The 17,444-nt window shown below is 31.5% G+C and overlaps 1 protein-coding gene across 5 annotated transcripts in view; it reads left to right on the top strand.

The window, feature by feature from the left end:
• LOC114385174 overlaps positions 1-17,213 on the top strand; it is a 39,907-nt gene extending 22,694 nt beyond the window's left edge. For 2 of the 5 annotated variants that reach the window (XM_028345180.1, XM_028345179.1), the window contains one exon: positions 876-1,349. In XM_028345180.1, coding sequence (XP_028200981.1) covers positions 876-919 — 44 coding nt within the window. In that variant the 3' untranslated portion in view covers positions 920-1,349. Of the gene's footprint in view, positions 1-770; positions 797-875; positions 1,350-6,689; positions 8,388-11,233; positions 11,682-15,573; positions 15,633-16,842; positions 16,869-16,949 lie in introns of those variants that run through there. The other 3 variants (XR_003660851.1, XM_028345177.1, XR_003660852.1) reach the window with 3 other exon arrangements.
• Positions 17,214-17,444: the final 231 nt, after the last annotated feature.

The raw sequence follows: 17,444 nt of genomic DNA, 5'->3' as shown, positions 1-17,444 counted from the left end.
TAAGATGTTAAATTTAAATCTTATAAATAAATAAAAATTTCATTGAGAGAAGAAATTTTCCTTTTTTATATAAAATAAAAAATCTTACTAAAATGATTTGATCTAAATTGTATTGTAAAACATATATGATTGAGAGAAAACTAGCTACATTTTGCAATAGAAATTAGGCATTTTAGAAAGTAAATATTTACATCAGTAAGAGGGAAAAAAACTTAATGTCTATATTATTTATTAGACTCATTAGTTAGCTGGAGCAGTAGTTAAGTCACCCTCAACTTTATTCAAATTAATTTCCTATAGATCATTGGACTTGCAGTGTTAATGATCTAATTTGACGTCAACATAATTTAAATTGATCCGGTGCAGGTGATGATTTGGTTTGAATTGTATTATTATTCAATTACGTTCTTTCCGAAAATAATTTCATAACCTTTTCATATCATTAAAATTGATGCACATTTGCTTTTTTATTCTAATTGCACATTTGGTTTATTTATACATGGTTAAGAAATTTCATTGTTAGGTGGTTAAGAGTAGTTAGTTACATAATTGGTCAAGTGATTAGGTTAAATGGATGGACAAGAGTGGAAGGAGATTTCATTCTCAATAGTTAGTATTAAGAAAACTGAGCATTAACTCAATTGTAGAATGGGAAACCCCTCGACGGAGGATTAACATCATATTTTTGCTGTGTTGTGCTATGAATCTATATGCATTTCTTCCTTAATACTTCCTAATTTATCTTTCCTTTCTTTTGTCACTTCACATAGAGGATGAAATTGATGATATCTAGAAGGTATAATCTTGCAGATTACATGTACTTGATATTTGCTGTACCTAAATTTTTAAATTTTGATTTTGTTCAATACTTTCAGGAAATTTCTGTTCTGTCCCAATGTTGATGTCCATGCATTACTGAATATTATGGTTCCTATCTCAATCAAACTAAATTTGGATAATAATGGAATACATGGCTGGTGGCTCAGTTGCTGATCTAGTAGGCAAAGGCTACTGGTGACAGAAATTCAAATGCTTCAATGGAAGATAGTGCAGCAAATCTTGTTGAGGTACCATTTCTCTGTGATATAACTTGTAAGTTTCACTTGCATGTTGATTAATACAAGATGAGCCTCCCCCCTTTCTTTTGTATAGATTTGGTTCCATGATGCTGTTGATTTATTTGTAGACCAATATTTTATTATTTTCCCTTGTTATATAGTTGCCTGAGTTACCCACCTAGTTTGTTTTGTAGGATATATTCTTAAACCATTTCCTATGCACTCGTGTCTAAATTTTTTCACTTTATGTTCATTTATAATTTATTATGAGACTTGGCATGTTTGTGATTACTTCGGATTGATATTGCTTATAAACAACATTTTCCTACCTGTTTGTCTCTTTAGGCAAAGGTTGCTATCAAGAGTAAACAAAAAAAAAATTGTTCCAATAACAAAAATAATTAACAAAAAAAAATTGCATTCTACATCGGTTCTGGAAAAACCGTCATAGAATGCGTATCATTCTAAAACGGTCATTCACACGTGATCGTCTTAGAAATATACTCATTCTAAGACGGTCTACGCGACCGTCGTAAAATGCCTATCTCTTTTTACATTTAATTGTTACATTGTTGGCAGTCTTTTTCAACTATCATTTATCAAATAAAATTATGATGAAACATTTATAGATTGGTGAATTTAATCAACACGACTAGTTAAATTTAACTCATTGAATGTGTTGTTTAAGTTTTATTAATCTTGTTACAAGTCTTTATTGTATTTTATCTAGATAACAAATAAGTAAAAAAAGGATAGATAAAAAATAATATTTCAAAAAACTAATTAATGAGATTTTATTATAAACAAAATATATTTGTATCAAACCCACTAGATTTGAACCTTAGTGTGACCATTGTATATAAAAAAAAAAGATTCAATGTGTCATTATTTTATGACAACATTGTTTGTGCAAGCCACATTTATATTATGAAATTATATATATATATATATATATATATATATATATATATATATATATATATATATATATATATATATATATATAGTGTCCGTAAGTAGGAATAGTGTCTGTAAGGGCATATGTTAACTGTGAACTTATGGATCTGAACCATGTACAGTAGTTTTAATTTAAATAGTATATGTTTGAACAATATTTTCTGGAAGCACAACAATCTGATATTTTAGTTGAATTATACTGTAGCAGTAAGTCCCGTGGTTGAGAAAGGGCAGTAAGACTAAGGTGTATTGTTCAAATAAAATATTGAGACATAATATACATAATATACTGATGGCTATAGGAGTAGTGTTCAAACTATATTGTCCGTAAAAAAAAAAAATCTTTTTCATTTGTTTAGATCCAAGAAGTTCTGTAACATATAGCCTTATGGAAATATTTCTATGGAACCAAATGAAGGCAAAGATATTAGAGAATGTTATAATCATGTCTAGACTATTGCGCTCTTTTTCCCATATCTCTTTTCGATCAAATTCTTCTTCATCATCTTCTTCAAGATATTCCAATTTATTAAGTGATCAAGATAACCAGACCCAAGAGGTCACCCCCAAACACAATCTCTTCGATGAGGAAGTTCGATTCGAAGATATCAATCAAAACATGGATGACTGGAACATTCCAGAAATCCCTCAAGATCAACTATATGTTCCTGAAACAATTAAGGACAAACACAACTTTGATTACATAATCAAAATAGTAGAAAACAATATTCCTCTAGGACAAGATATAGGGGAAGAATTTCATTTACTTTCAAAAAATTCAATTTATGAACATAGCTGTAAGTATAAATATCTACACATCGACTGTGTACAAGTAGCCATCAAGCCCTTAATTGACATAGGCATAGATGCAACAGTTTTAATGTGTCTAAGAGATATTAGGCATAATAAATTTGAAGACTCCTTAATTGGAACAGTCGAAACCAGCCTAGGACAAGGTCCAATATATTTTAATTGTTATCCAAACAAGACAGTGAGTCTGATGGACAGAAACATTCTTGACTCTCTGTTCTTAAACATCCACTTTCATGGCCTTGACATGAAAGAAGGATCAATTTCAGCAGCCTTAATTTATAGGATCCAGTACAAGGTCATGAATACCTGTGCGTCTAGAGTCCTATTACAACCACAAAAGGGAGAAACAACCTTATTTATCACTGATATGACAAAAGCCAATGTTTCTTTAAAAAGAATAATAAAATGGGATGAAGTAACTCTCCCTGAAAAATGGATTATGGAGAAGGCCACACCGTCTGATCCCCGACCTGCTCCAATTATTGAAAAAATTAAACAAGATAACTCCGGAAAGGTAGAGATAACCTTCAATAGGAGAAATTCTTTTTCATCAAGGATAGAAGCCTCTAGGTCTGAATATGGGCCAGCCAGTAGGTCTTTTTCGGTTAGAACCCGTTCAATTCCAGTAGGACTAACCAGATCTGAGTCACATAACCAGTTCCCTACTGTAAACCTCCAAGGATTAGACACTACTTCTAGCATACCTAGAACAACCTACAACCAAGAACAAGAGGACGACCAAAAGTCGATCCAATCCCCAACATACTCTTCTATGGAACCTTATGATGTTATCTGACAACTTTAGCATTGATAAGGAAACCCTTAGGAAAGATTTTTATTCTTCGGAGAATGAGCCTCAAAGGAGATGGTTTTTCCAACATTACAAGGGTACAAACAGAAAACAAATCAAAGACAAGTTCTACAAATTTGTCGAAAGAGTCAAAATTAATATCCTTTTCTTTGATTGGTTTCATGCTTATGCCATCAGAAAGGATATAGATTACCCTTGGAAACAAGACATCATAGGTGATCCAACAACAAATGTCATAACAAATTGGAAAATCAAGGATGGTGAGTTAATCCAATCGGAATTACCTCCCGCAACACAATATCAACTACCAAATGTCAAAGACAGTAACAATAAACCTGTCATGGCAATTCCATTCAAGACAAAAGATGTCAACGAGGAAGTAACCTCTAAAGACATTAAGAGTCTAATGGAACAGGCAAATTATACCAATAAATATTTACAAGCTTTAGGAGAAACCATTAAAACTAAGGTAGTTCCTAAACAAAAATCAATTGAGGAAGCTTCGCCAAGTATTCCCATTGAAAAACCATTATTCAAACCTTTCAAAGTTAGTGAGAAGGCTAAACGAAAAATTAGGGAACTTAGAAAAACTAAATCCTTAATTGAAGGCGTAGGTGACAATCATAGTGAATTACCAAACAAAATTGGTAGTTTACTTAAGGTCATTCCAGAAACTCCCCAAACCTCGGAAAATACTTCCAAAATGGTAACAAGAAGTACCTCCAAATTAATTAATGTTATTAATGAAGATAGTGACCAAAACTCAGATAGGATCAATATCAGAAAAGAATATAAATCCAATTAATTCCAAATACTGGAAAACACCCTCCAAATTATATTATCAACGTCCGACTGCCCCTGATCTTCTATTAGAAGAAAGAGGTGAAAACAATTTTAAGAGTTTTAGTGCAAACAACATCTATGAATGGAACATAGATGCACAAACGGAGTATAACATCATGAATACACTCCAACATATGACCATGGTAGCTACAGCTTACCAAACCTCCCATGAATGTTCAGAAGAAACCATTATAGATATCTTAGTGGCAGGATTTTCTGGACAACTGAAAAGATGGTGGGATAATTATCTCACTAATGAAGAAAAATAAAAAATTTACAGCGCAGTTAAGACGGATCTCAATGGAAAAGTCATTACTAATGACGATGATAAAGAGATTCTTGACGCTGTTAACACATTAATTTTTACAATAGCCCAACATTTCATTGGAGACCCATCCTTGTGGAAAGATAGGTCTGCAGAATTATTATCAAATCTTAAGTGTAGAACCTTAGCGGATTTTAGGTGGTACAGAGATACTTTCCTAACTAGGGTTTACACCAGAGAAGATAGTCAACAACCTTTTTAGAAAGAAAAATTTCTAGCCGGTCTTCCCAGATCATTAGGAGACAAGGTTAGAGATAAAATCCGTAGTCAATCTGCCAATGGAGATATTCCATATGAAAGTTTAAGCTATGGTCAATTAATTTCTTATGTCCAAAAGGTAGCCTTAAAAATTTGTCAGGATGACAAAATTCAAAGGCAATTAGCCAAAGAAAAGGCTCAAACAAAGAAGGATTTAGGTTCTTTCTGTGAACAATTTGGTCTACCGGCCTGTCCAAAACAAAAGAAAAAACAATCCTCTAGGAAAGAAATCCATGAGAATAAACCAGTCAATAAGAGATTTCCAAAAAAGAGATACTCACACAAACCCTCAACCAGTAAAGAAATAGAAAATCATAAACAAAAAATAAAATAAAAAATAACGTGCTACAATTGTGGAAAACAAGGCCACATTAGTAAATATTGTAGATTAAAAAAGAAGTTAAGAAACCTTAACTTAGAATCAGTGATTGAAGAGTAAATAAACAATTTGCTTATAGAAACCTCGGAGGAAGAAGCAGAAGCTTCATCCTCCATGCTTTCTGATGAAAAACTAAATCTAATCCAACAAGATGACCAACTATCATCAAAAGATGATGATGATGGGCAAATCAATACTCTAACGAGAGAACAGGATCTCTTGTTTGAAGCAATCAATTCCATACCTGACCCCCAGGAAAAGAAGGTTTTTTTGGAAAAACTTAAGAAAACTTTAGAGGTAAAACCTAGACAAAAGGATTTTATTACAAACAATAAATTTGATGTAAGCAACATATTCAAAAGGTTAGAAAACTCTTCAGCCAAACCAACAACAATCCAAGATCTTCAAACAAAGATAAACAATCTAGAAAGGGAAGTAAAAGATGTTTTAATCTTTTCCCAAAACATTGACCAACATTTAAAACATCTCCAAACTTTCATCCATATTATCAAACAGAATGGTTTGACAGTCTCCAAATAAAAAATCAATCTTTTCCAAACTCGAATTCAATTCCTTGGTCACAATATATATCAAGGTACAATCATTCCAATAGAAAGGTCAATAGAGTTTGCTAGCAAATTTCCCAACCAAATCTTAGACAAAACCCAGTTACAAAGATTTCTAGGTTGTCTAAATTATGTAGGAGAATTTGTCCCCTATTTAAACAATATTGTCAAGCCATTGCATGATAGGCTGAAGAAAAATCCGCCTCCTTGGTCTGACCTCCATACACAAATAGTTAAAGAAATCAAACTCAAAGTCCAATCCATAAAATGTCTGTATCTTCCTATTCCACAAGCATTTAAAATTGTCGAAACTGATGCATCAGACATAGGTTATGGTGGCATCATCAAACAAAGAGTCCATGGCCAAGATCATGTCATTCCATATACATCAAAACATTGGAATCCTACACAATTAAAATATTCAACTGTTAAAAAGGAAGTTTTAGCAATTGTTATGTGCATTTCCAAATTTCAATCGGATTTATTAAACCAAAATTTTTTAATCAGGGTTGATTGTAAACCAGCCAAAGATATTTTACACAAAGATGTTAAAAACCTTGCCTCAAAAAATTTTTTTGCAAGATGGCAAGCAATTCTAAGTGTCTTTGATTTTGACATAGAATATATCAAGGGCACCTCAATTTCATTACCTAACTACCTTACACATGAATTCTTACAGAAAAGTGGTAATGCCTCCTAAGGCATCAGGAATCTCCCTAAGGGGAGGACGAAGTACAGGCAAAGGATCAAGACTGGCTCTTTCGGAGCCAACCACTAAGAAATCATCAACCTCTTCTGGGTCACCAACCCAGGCTGGGTCATCTACCTAGAAAACCAATTTAGAAGGGTCATCAACCCAGATTACCTCAATCAAACCTGAGCCATCCACTCAGGAATCTCTCAAACCGGCAACTGCCAAACAAATATCGGCCGACTATGCATAGCCAATTGAAACCCTTCAAGCCCTTCAAGACATGGGTCTAACCAAATTTCCAAAAATAATCAAAAAATCTTGGGCAGACATTGCCTCAGAATCTGATGATGATTCTGAATCAAATTTACAAACAATGATCCAAAATGCATCAATGACCAAAATAGCTACCAATCCTAAAGGGAAACTACCTTTAGCCAAAGCGCAAACACCACCTACCAAACAAACTAACAATTATATTTATAAAAATAAATTTTTTAACTGTTTTGCAGATGGAACCTGAATTTTGGGACAAAAATCCCTTCAAGGCGACGGCCAAGGCTTTCCCACCAGGATTTCACTACAAACCAACCACCATCCTGAAGACAAGAACTTTTTATGAATTGATTTTGGTAGATTCAAATTTAGTATCTATCAAACATTTCAAAGACCTAAAAGACCAAACATTAAACACCCACTCCACAATCCAAATACTAAAAGTTTTTCAACCAAAACACTTTGGTTCGGACTTGAACAAAGGAAAGAGATTTTCAGTTCCATTTGATTTGGTAGGTTATACCTATTGGGATTATGTTGATGCTTGGATTAAGGTGTTTTGGCACCAAAATACCCGCTTCAAGCATTCATGGCTGATATATTTCAAGACCAATACAATTTACGATTTTCCCAATTGGTTTTTACAATGGTGGGACTTCTTTGGACCAATTCCAGAGATATTCCCCAAAACAGTCCAACAAGGATTTGCTCAATTTGAGAGACAAAACAATTTGCAGGAATCACGAATTCCAACAGATCTTAAATACTTCTCAAGCTTTGCACTGTCATGGATCTTTTCATGGCAATATCATTACAGCAAGACTGAAAAGACAAACCAATATCCATCACTACAAAGACACGCATTTGTAAAATGGTGGTCACAATTTGACTCATCCAAAGCAGATCCAGAACAAGTAAAACTCTCGTTCCAATCCCATCCAGAATTCCTCAAAGCAGTTGATCCAGAAACTTCTGTGTTTTTGAACCAAAAGTCTCATCTGGCAGTATTTTTAGCAAGATCGAAATCAAAGGAGATCCAAACTAAAAATCTAAAGGAAGTTCTGCAAATGTTACAACAGGAAGAAGAAGGTTCATCCTCAAAGAAGGAAGAAACAAGTTCTGCTGAAGAAGAAGAAGAAGACCCCTTTTACCAAAATAAAGATGATTGTTTTGGTATCTGTTTAGATTAAATTTATTTTCGGTCACAAAACCGTCTGTTTGTAATTAATGTGTAAATAATTTTGGACAATACCACCTGTCCTGTAGCCATTAAAGTCCCGATCAAAACTACTTGTCTTGTAACAAACAGTCAAATAGTTCTAGTCAAAACTACCGGCAACTACCAGTCTCAGATTTTTGGCTATATAAGGAGTCCTCAACCATGTTGTGAGGTACCCTTTCATTTGGCCATTTTTTAGGTTTCTGAAGAGAGGTGCTCTGAAAGAAAACTTTTGTAAGCGCTTCTTTCAAGTTTCAATAAATTTCTATTTTCCAACTCTTTTCTCTCTCCCTCCACTGATATTGTGCGGCTCTGCCGCCGCTTCGGTTTCTTTGTTTATGAAAACCTGGGATTTGTAAGCCAGTCTCCGGTGTGCCCTTGATATCTTTTTTACAAATTTATATTTTCATTTCCATTTATCATACTGCATTCTTACTTCCTATCTGTCCGTTTGATCTTATTCTGCTGACCTCTGGTATCAGGAAACCCTTAGGAAAGATTTTTATTCTCCGGAGAATGAGCCTCAAAGGAGATGGTTTTTCCAACATTACAAGGGTACAAACAGAAAACAAATCCAAGACAAGTTCTACGAATTTGTCGAAAGAGTCAAAATTAATGTCCTTTTCTTTGATTGGTTTCATGCTTATGCCATCAGAAAGGATATAGATTACCCTTGGAAACAAGACCAGAGGTCAGCGGAATAAGATCAAACAGACAGATAGGAAGTAAGAATGTAGTATGAAAAATGGAAATGAAAATATAAATTTGTTAAACAGATATTAGAGGTCAGTGGAATAGGATCAAACGGACAGATAGGAAGTAAGAATGCAGTATGATAAATGGAAATGAAAATATAAATTTGTAAAACAAATATCAAGGGCACACAAGAGACCGGCTTACAAATCCCAGGTTTTCATAAACAAAGAAACCGAAGCGGCGGCAGAGCCGCACAGGATTGGTGGAGGGAGAGAAAAGAGTTGGAAAATAGAAATTTATTGAAACTTGAAAGAAGCGCTTACAAAAGTTTTCTTTCAGAGCACCTCTCTTCAGAAACCAGAAAAATGGCCAAATGAAAGGGTACCTCACAACATGGTTGAGGACTCCTTATATAGCCAAAAATCTGAGACCGGTAGTTGCCGGTAGTTTTGATCGGAACTATTTGACTTTTTGTTACAAGACAAGTAGTTTTGACCGGGACTTTAATGGCTACAGGACAGGTAGTATTGTCCAAAATTAAGTACACATTAATTACAAACAGACGGTTTTTTGACCGAAAATAAATTTAATCTAAACAGATACCAAAACAATCATCTTCGTTTTGGTAAAAGGGATCTTCTTCTTCTTCTACTTCAGCAGAACTTGTTTCTTCCTTCTTTAAGGATGAACCTTCTTCTTCCTGCTGTAACATTTTCATAACTTCCTTTAGATTTTTAGGTAGGATCTCCTTTGATTTCGATCCTGCTAAAAATGCTGCCAGATGAGACTTTTGGTTCAAAAACACAGAAGTTTCTGGATCAGTTGCTTTGAGGAATTCTGGATGGGATTGGAACGAGAGTTTTACTTGTTCTGGATCTGCTTTGGATGAGTCAAATTGTGACCACCATTTTACAAATGTGTGTCTTTGTAGTGATGGATATTGGTTTGTCTTTTCAGTCTTGCTGTAACGATATTGCCATGAGAAGATCCATGACAGTGCAAAGCTTGAGAAGTATTTAAGATCTGTTGGAATTCATGATTCCTGTGAATGGTATTGCCTCTCAATTTGAGCAAATCCTTGTTGGACTGTTTCTGGGAATATCTCTGGAATTGGTCCAAAGAAGTCCCACCATTGTAAAAACCAATTGGGAAAATTGTAAATTGTATTGGTCTTGAAATATATCAGCCATGAATGCTTGAAGCGGGTATTTTGGTGCCAAAACACCTTAGTCCAAGCATCAACATAATCCCAATAGGTATAACTTACCGGATCAAATGGAACTGAAAATCTCTTTCCTTTATTCAAGTCCGAACCAAAGTGTCTTGGTTGAAGAACTTTTAGTATTTGGATTGTGGAGTGGGTGTTTAATGTTTGGTCTTTTGGGTCATTGAAATGTTTGATAGATACAGAATTTGAATCTACCAAAATCAATTCATAAAAAGTTCTTGTCTTCAAGATGGTGGTTGGTTTGTAGTGAAATCCTGGTGGGAAAGCCTTGGCCGTCGCCTTGAAGGGATTTTTGTCCCAAAATTCAGGTTCCATCTGCAAAACAGTTAAAAATTTATTTTTATAAATATAATTGTTAGTTTGTTTGGTAGGTGGTGTTTGCGCTTTGGCTAAAGGTAGTTTCCCTTTAGGATTGGTAGCTATTTTGGTCATTGATGCATTTTGGATCATTGTTTGTAAATTTGATTCAGAATCATCATCAGATTCTAAGGCAATGTCTGCCCAAGAGTTTTTGATTATTTTTGGAAATTTGATTAGACCCATGTCTTGAAGGGCCTGAAGGGTTTCAATTGGCCATGCATAGTCGGCCGATGTTTGTTTGGCGGTTGCCGGTTTGGGAGATTCCTGAGTGGATGGCTCAGGTTTGATTGAGGTAAACTGGGTCGATGACCCTTCAAAATTGGTTTTCTGGGTAGATGACCCAGTCTGGGTTGGTGACCCAGAAGAGGTTGATGATTTCTTAGTGGTTGGCTCCGAAAGAGCCAGTCTTGATCCTTTGCCTGTACTTCGTCCTCCCCTTAGGGAGATTCCTGATGCCTTAGGAGGGATTACCACTTTTCTATAAGAATTCACGGGTAAGGTAGTCTGGTAATGAATTTGAGGTGCCCTTGATATATTCTATGTCAAAATCAAAGACACTTTGAATTGCTTACCATCTTGCAAAAATTTGTTTTGAGGCAAGGTTTTTAACATCTTTTTGTAAAATATCTTGGGCTGATTTACAATCAACCCTGATTAAAAAATTTTGGTTTAATAAATCCGATTGAAATTTGGAAATGCACATAACAATTGCTAAAACTTCCTTTTTAACAGTTGAATATTTTAATTGTGCAGGATTCCAATGTTTTGATGTATATGGAATGACATGATCTTGGTCATGGACTCTTTGTTTGATGATGCCACCATAACCTATGTCTGATGCATCAGTTTCGACAATTTTAAATGCTTGTGGAATAGGAAGATACAGACATTTTATGGATTGGACTTTGAGTTTGATTTCTTTAACTGTTTGTGTATGGAGGTCAGACCAAGGAGGCGGATTTTTCTTCAGCCTATCATGCAATGGCTTGACAATATTGTCTAAATAGGGGACAAATTCTCCTACATAATTTAGACAACCTAGAAATCTTTGTAACTGGGTTTTGTCTAAGATTTGGTTGGGAAATTTGCTAGCAATCTCTATTGACCTTTCTATTGGAATGATTGTACCTTGATATATATTGTGACCAAGGAATCGAATTCGAGTTTGGAAAAGATTGATTTTTGATTTGGAGACTGCCAAACCATTCTGTTTGATGATATGGATGAAAGTTTGGAGATGTTTTAAATGTTGGTCAATGTTTTGGGAAAAGATTAAAACATCATCTATGTAGACAATGACAAATTTTGAATAGGGATTAAAAATATCATTCATAATTTTTTGAAATTCTGAATGGGCAAACGTTGTTTTGTACCTATCTGATTCTTGGATTTGGATTTCCCAAAATCCAGATTTCATATCAAATTTTCAAAATATCTTTGCAAAATTTAATTTGTTAAGCAAATATTTTTTGTTTGGAATAGGATACCTAATCCATTGTAATGCTTGGTTTAGTGGTTTGTAATTTAGGACTAAGCAGGGTGTTCCACGCTCAATCTCAGATTGTTTGTTGACATAAAAAGCCGTACAAGACCATGGGTTTTTGCTTTTCCGGATTAAGCCTTTATCAAGCAAATCCTTGATTTCCTTTTGGCAGTATTGAAGAAGTTCTTCATTCATTTGGATTGGTCTGGCTTTTGTGGGAATTTGTTTTTCCCTAAAGTCTTTCTCATAAGGGAGATCAACAATATGTTTCTTTCTGTCCCAAAATGTATGTGGAAAATCAGAACAGATAGTTGATTCAATATGATTTAATAAAGATTGAATTTTTTCTTTTACTTGGGGTTTTCCCAGTTGTATCTGAATATTATTAAAAGATACTTCTTCTTTTAAGAAGTTAATTTGATTAATCTTATTTTCTATAAGATTTATATTTCTGGAGATTGGTTTAGTAGAAAAATTATTTAATTTTTCTTCCTAAATAATTTGTGGTTATTCCTTCATTAGATATTTGAATGGGAAATAAGGCTCTAATGAAGGGGGTTCCTAGGATTACTTCGTTCTTAAGGTTTTTTACCAGAAGAAAGTTTGTGTTAATCCTAAGACCTTGGTTCTCAATGATTGCATTTGATAGCTTAAAATTAATTTTTAATTTTGAGCCGTTTGCCGTACTTAATTTTTTTGAGGTTTTCTCAAAGAATTTTGTAGGAATTAATCCTTCTAAAATGCAGTTTGAATCAACCCATGTCAAATAGGGCCATCATTTCTAAAACAAAATCATTAATAATTATTTTTATGTTTATGTAAAATTTTTGGATTTTAATCTTGTTGATTAATGCCATAAACATATCATCTTCTAGATTATCTGGTTGGTTTTCTTCACTGTTGTTGACACTTTCAGAATCACTATCTTCCTCAAGCTGAGAAAGAATGATCTGATGAATTTCTTGTTGTTGACGAAGTTCTTTTACTTCCCTTTTTAGATTGTTTATCTCTGTTTGAAGATCTTGGATTGTTGTTGGTTTGGCTGAAGAGTTTTCTAACCTTTTGAATATGTTGCTTACATAAAATTTATTGTTTGTAATAAAATCCTTTTGTCTAGGTTTTACCTCTAAAGTTTTCTTAAGTTTTTCCAGAAAAACCTTCTTTTCCTAGGGTCAGGTATGGAATTGATTGCTTCAAACAAAAGATCTTGTTCTCTCGTTAGAGTATTGATTTACCCATCATCATCATCTGTTGATGATAGTTGGTCATCTTGTTGGATTAGGTTTAGGTTTTCATCAACCATGTTGTGAGGTACCCTTTCATTTGACCATTTTTCAGGTTTTTGAAGAGAGGTGCTCTGAAAGAAAACTTTTGTAAGCGCTTCTTTCAAGTTTTCAAAAACCAATGTTAACGTATGATATGTTAAGATCGGTTTTTCAAAAAAACCGATGTTAATATAAACTTTTTTTTTAATTATTTATATATTTTAAAAAAAAATCATATATTGCATTATTAATTATATTTTAATTAAAAAAATATAATAATTAATAAACAATAATAAATTCAAAAGATAAATATTTAAAAATTAAACTAAATTTTTAAAATGAATTTCGTAATTTTAATTTTATTATTTCATGATTATCATTTAAATATAACACACATTTATATAAATTATTTGATATTAGTTAATTTGAAAAAAAAAAAACTGTTTTTAATAATAGAGTTTAACTTTTATAGAATTTTTATAGAATGTTGGTAAAAACAATTATATCGTAAAAAAATAAAAATTTATTACTAATATATTTTGATTTAATTATTATAAAAACAAAAAATTATTTTTTTCTTCAAAAAAAGGTAAATGGAGAATATTGCTTAAAAATTCTATGAAATCCTACTATATTTATATTATCGTATTATCTTTAAATTAAAAATAAATTAAAATATTTGTATATATTAATTTGATTTATTGAAAATATATGTTACAGTGATTTAATTTAAATAATTATAGTTATCTCATATATTTATAGGATTTAAAAAAATGATATTTTTATTATTTTTAAACACATTTTTCAAAACAAAAATAAAAATATTTTCATGAGACACGAAAATTATGTTTTAAGTCTTTAAATTTAGAGTTAATTATAATCCACATGTAATTTATTTTTATTACATTTTTCATTTTTTTATTATTTTTAACCTCATTTGTTAATTATGTGAATTTTTTGTTAATAAATTTAATAAAAAAATTATTTAGGAAATAAGAAACAAAGAAAAAGAATTATATTTAAATAGTGATGAATTTTTTTGTCAAAAGTTATTTTAATACTCAATTAAATATATTTTAATACTCATTTAGGAAAGAAGAAAAAAAAAAAACATTTCGGATTAATTATTTTTAGTCTATTTTTTTAAAATTCTAATTTTAATATTTGAACAAATATTTGGCTTGTCAAAGTCTTCAAAGTTTTCTTTATCTTGAGATTTTGCTGTCAACTTTATTTGTAAATGGACTTTTATCTTCAAATTTGATTTTATTATTTATAAATGGACTTTTTTCTTTATATAGAATTGTGATTGTCTTAAATCATAAATTTTAAGGTGGGTGACAAGGACAAAGGTAACTTGTACTATAATAGAATGATTATTGTATTAGGCTTCATTTTTAAAAATAATGTAGTTTTAGTGTTTAAAAACTAAAAATAGGTAAAGGATGCCTTGTTATTTTTTAAAATATTTTTGTGATATATATAATGTTAATATATAAATTATTTAGTTAGATATTAATTTTTAAATATAAAATGATTCTTATTTTCTTTAATTTCTAAAATGAGACAACATTTTATACGTATTCATGTAGCAATGCATCTAAATAGTTTAAAATTGTGTAAGCATTTATCAACATAAATATCCAAATACAAATAATTTATTAAAATTTAAATACTTATAACAAATTCCTATACAGTAAAAGCTTTTTGAAAATATATTAACTAAACTTTTTTTTTTTCAAACGGGCATAATACTATCGTGCCGAAGCCTATAAAACATTACCCCACCTAAAACAAAGTTATATTTTTTTCTAACATAAAATAAAGTTATATATAGACAACATTAACTTAAACTCGTACAATATTAATAAATAGATATATTCAAGATGATTTAAAAGATTTTTTCCAGCTTAAATATATATATATATATATATATATATATATATATATATATATATATATATATATATATATATATATATATAAATAAAACAAAAGAAATATATCCTTTATTTCTAGCGTACATAAAAGGGTCCTCAAAAGCTGATACTAATCCAATAGTTTTACTTGGCCGGGTTGGGTTACAATGCACCAATTGTTTACCTTCTCCAAACTAAAACCCTCATTCTACCTGCAGCCTCCAACAAAACAGAGTCTATAAGATTCATTCATCACATAACCGCAAAACCTTCGCTCGCGTTCACAACACAAACCCTAGAAGCCAACGTTTTTCAGGGTGAGTCTCTCCGTCGCGTGCTAATCCATATAGTCCGAGCTTGTTGTTTTTTGTCTGCTAATGTCATATTGGGATTTGATTATGTTGATAATTTTTTGTTGCCTTTCAGAGCGAGTGCGAGCAGAGGTAGTGGAGTGCGGATGTGTAATTGAATTGCCAGAATTAAAAGTATGTTTATTTCGGATTTCTTTCAATATTATTTTATTTTATTTTTCAATTTTTCATTTAGAACTATTCCTATTAGCTCCAAGCCTACTTTCAGTTTTGGAATGAAATGAACAGTGTAGCAGCTTTGAATATTTGTTTTGTCCTTTATAAAAGTTCTTAATGGATGTGCATGGCCATTGGCAGAGGAAGGTTCAATTTTTTTCCCTTGCATTTCTTGTCTGGGCCTTTTTTTGTTATAGGACCTGTTAATAATTATGCTATTTTTATATCACTAAAGGTGTCTAGCTTAGTATGGTGTATGAGTTGTTTGTAAAATTCTGATATTTTTTTTTTATTTCTATGGATAATATGGGTGTTTTAGATTTTAAGTGGGAAAGAAATACTTTATTGTCTAAACAGCAGAACATTGATGTGTTTTATTCCAACTCTAGGTAATATATTCACACAAAACTTAAATTAATATTTCTCTTAATTTATTTTAACTTTTATACATGGTTAATTATCTTTTAATTCAAATGGTGTATTTCCTTTAAACTTAGATATAAGTAAAAAATAAGTAAATGAGTTGGAATTTTAATTCAAATGATATAAGGAAATACACTCATTTGTTACTTATATCTAAGTCTAAAGAATGCTTCAATGTAAAATTAATAGACTATAGTATATGATATGTACCAAAAAGAGAACTTGGTATAGTAAATGATGTTCAATTTGCACCACCTATACTATCTTGTTCCCTCACTCTAGTTTTGGACATACACCGAATCTATGGATTATAACTTATAACAATAGAGGAGACTCATTAATAAAGTTATTAACTCTCTTAATATTTGTAAGAGATAATCTAATTCATCAAAATTAAAAAAATAGTTAATTTATTTGATAATAATAAATGTCCTAAATTAATATACTTTTTAAAAAATATCATTATTATAAATGTTTCTCTCTCCTCAAAATACATGTAAATATAATTTCTCTCATTTAGTTTTGCTTCTGAGTGTAGCATTCATATTGATATCTATTTTTCGGAATGATGATTGATGTAGGTGTTCATTCAGTTATTTCTTTGATTCTTGCTTTCATTTTGGACCGTGCTGCTCATCATCACAAGTACAAATGTTTGTTACCAATGAATATTTTTATTACGTGTTCACTGCCATTAATGACAATTGATATATGCTAACTATGTAACTGTTTACGTGTTGCTTAGGATCTTTCAGGAATAATTTGGAGACGGTAATTGTTTATTTCAAACAAAGTTGGTTTTCTTATAATTGTTATTACATTATTAATTTATTTTTTTATTTGATCATGCAGTATTTTAATGAAGTTAGATCATTGGTAGCAGTTAGATTCAAGGCGCTTCGCATCCAGTGGACACAGTATTATCTAAAAGTTAGAAATCAAACATAGGATGTTAGGCAACTATGTAACTTTAGGTTACTTAATTAGTTTACATACTTTGCATTACATTTTTTACAATTGTTGTTTCATTTTAACATTGAATAACCTTTGTTGATAGCTAGTTTTTTGCTAAAACTTATTTGAAAGCATAATGCAAATGATATATGTTGTGTGCTATGTGGTCTGATTTTAAATTTACAGGTTAAATTTTGGTTTTTTTTGTAAGAACAGAGACATTATTTAAAAAAAATTCCTGAAAACAACATCGGCTTTTTGGAAAAACCGATGTTAACGAATGTGATAATTTGACAGTTAACATCGGTTTTTTGATATCGAAAACGTTAACATCGGTTTTTTGGAAAAATCGATGTTAACTAACGTTAACATCGGTTTTTTGTAGAAAACCGA

This window comes from Glycine soja, chromosome 14, assembly GCF_004193775.1.
Source record: "Glycine soja cultivar W05 chromosome 14, ASM419377v2, whole genome shotgun sequence".
NCBI classification, from domain to species: Eukaryota; Viridiplantae; Streptophyta; class Magnoliopsida; order Fabales; family Fabaceae; genus Glycine; species Glycine soja.
This window is presented reverse-complemented; position numbering and strand designations above follow the sequence as displayed.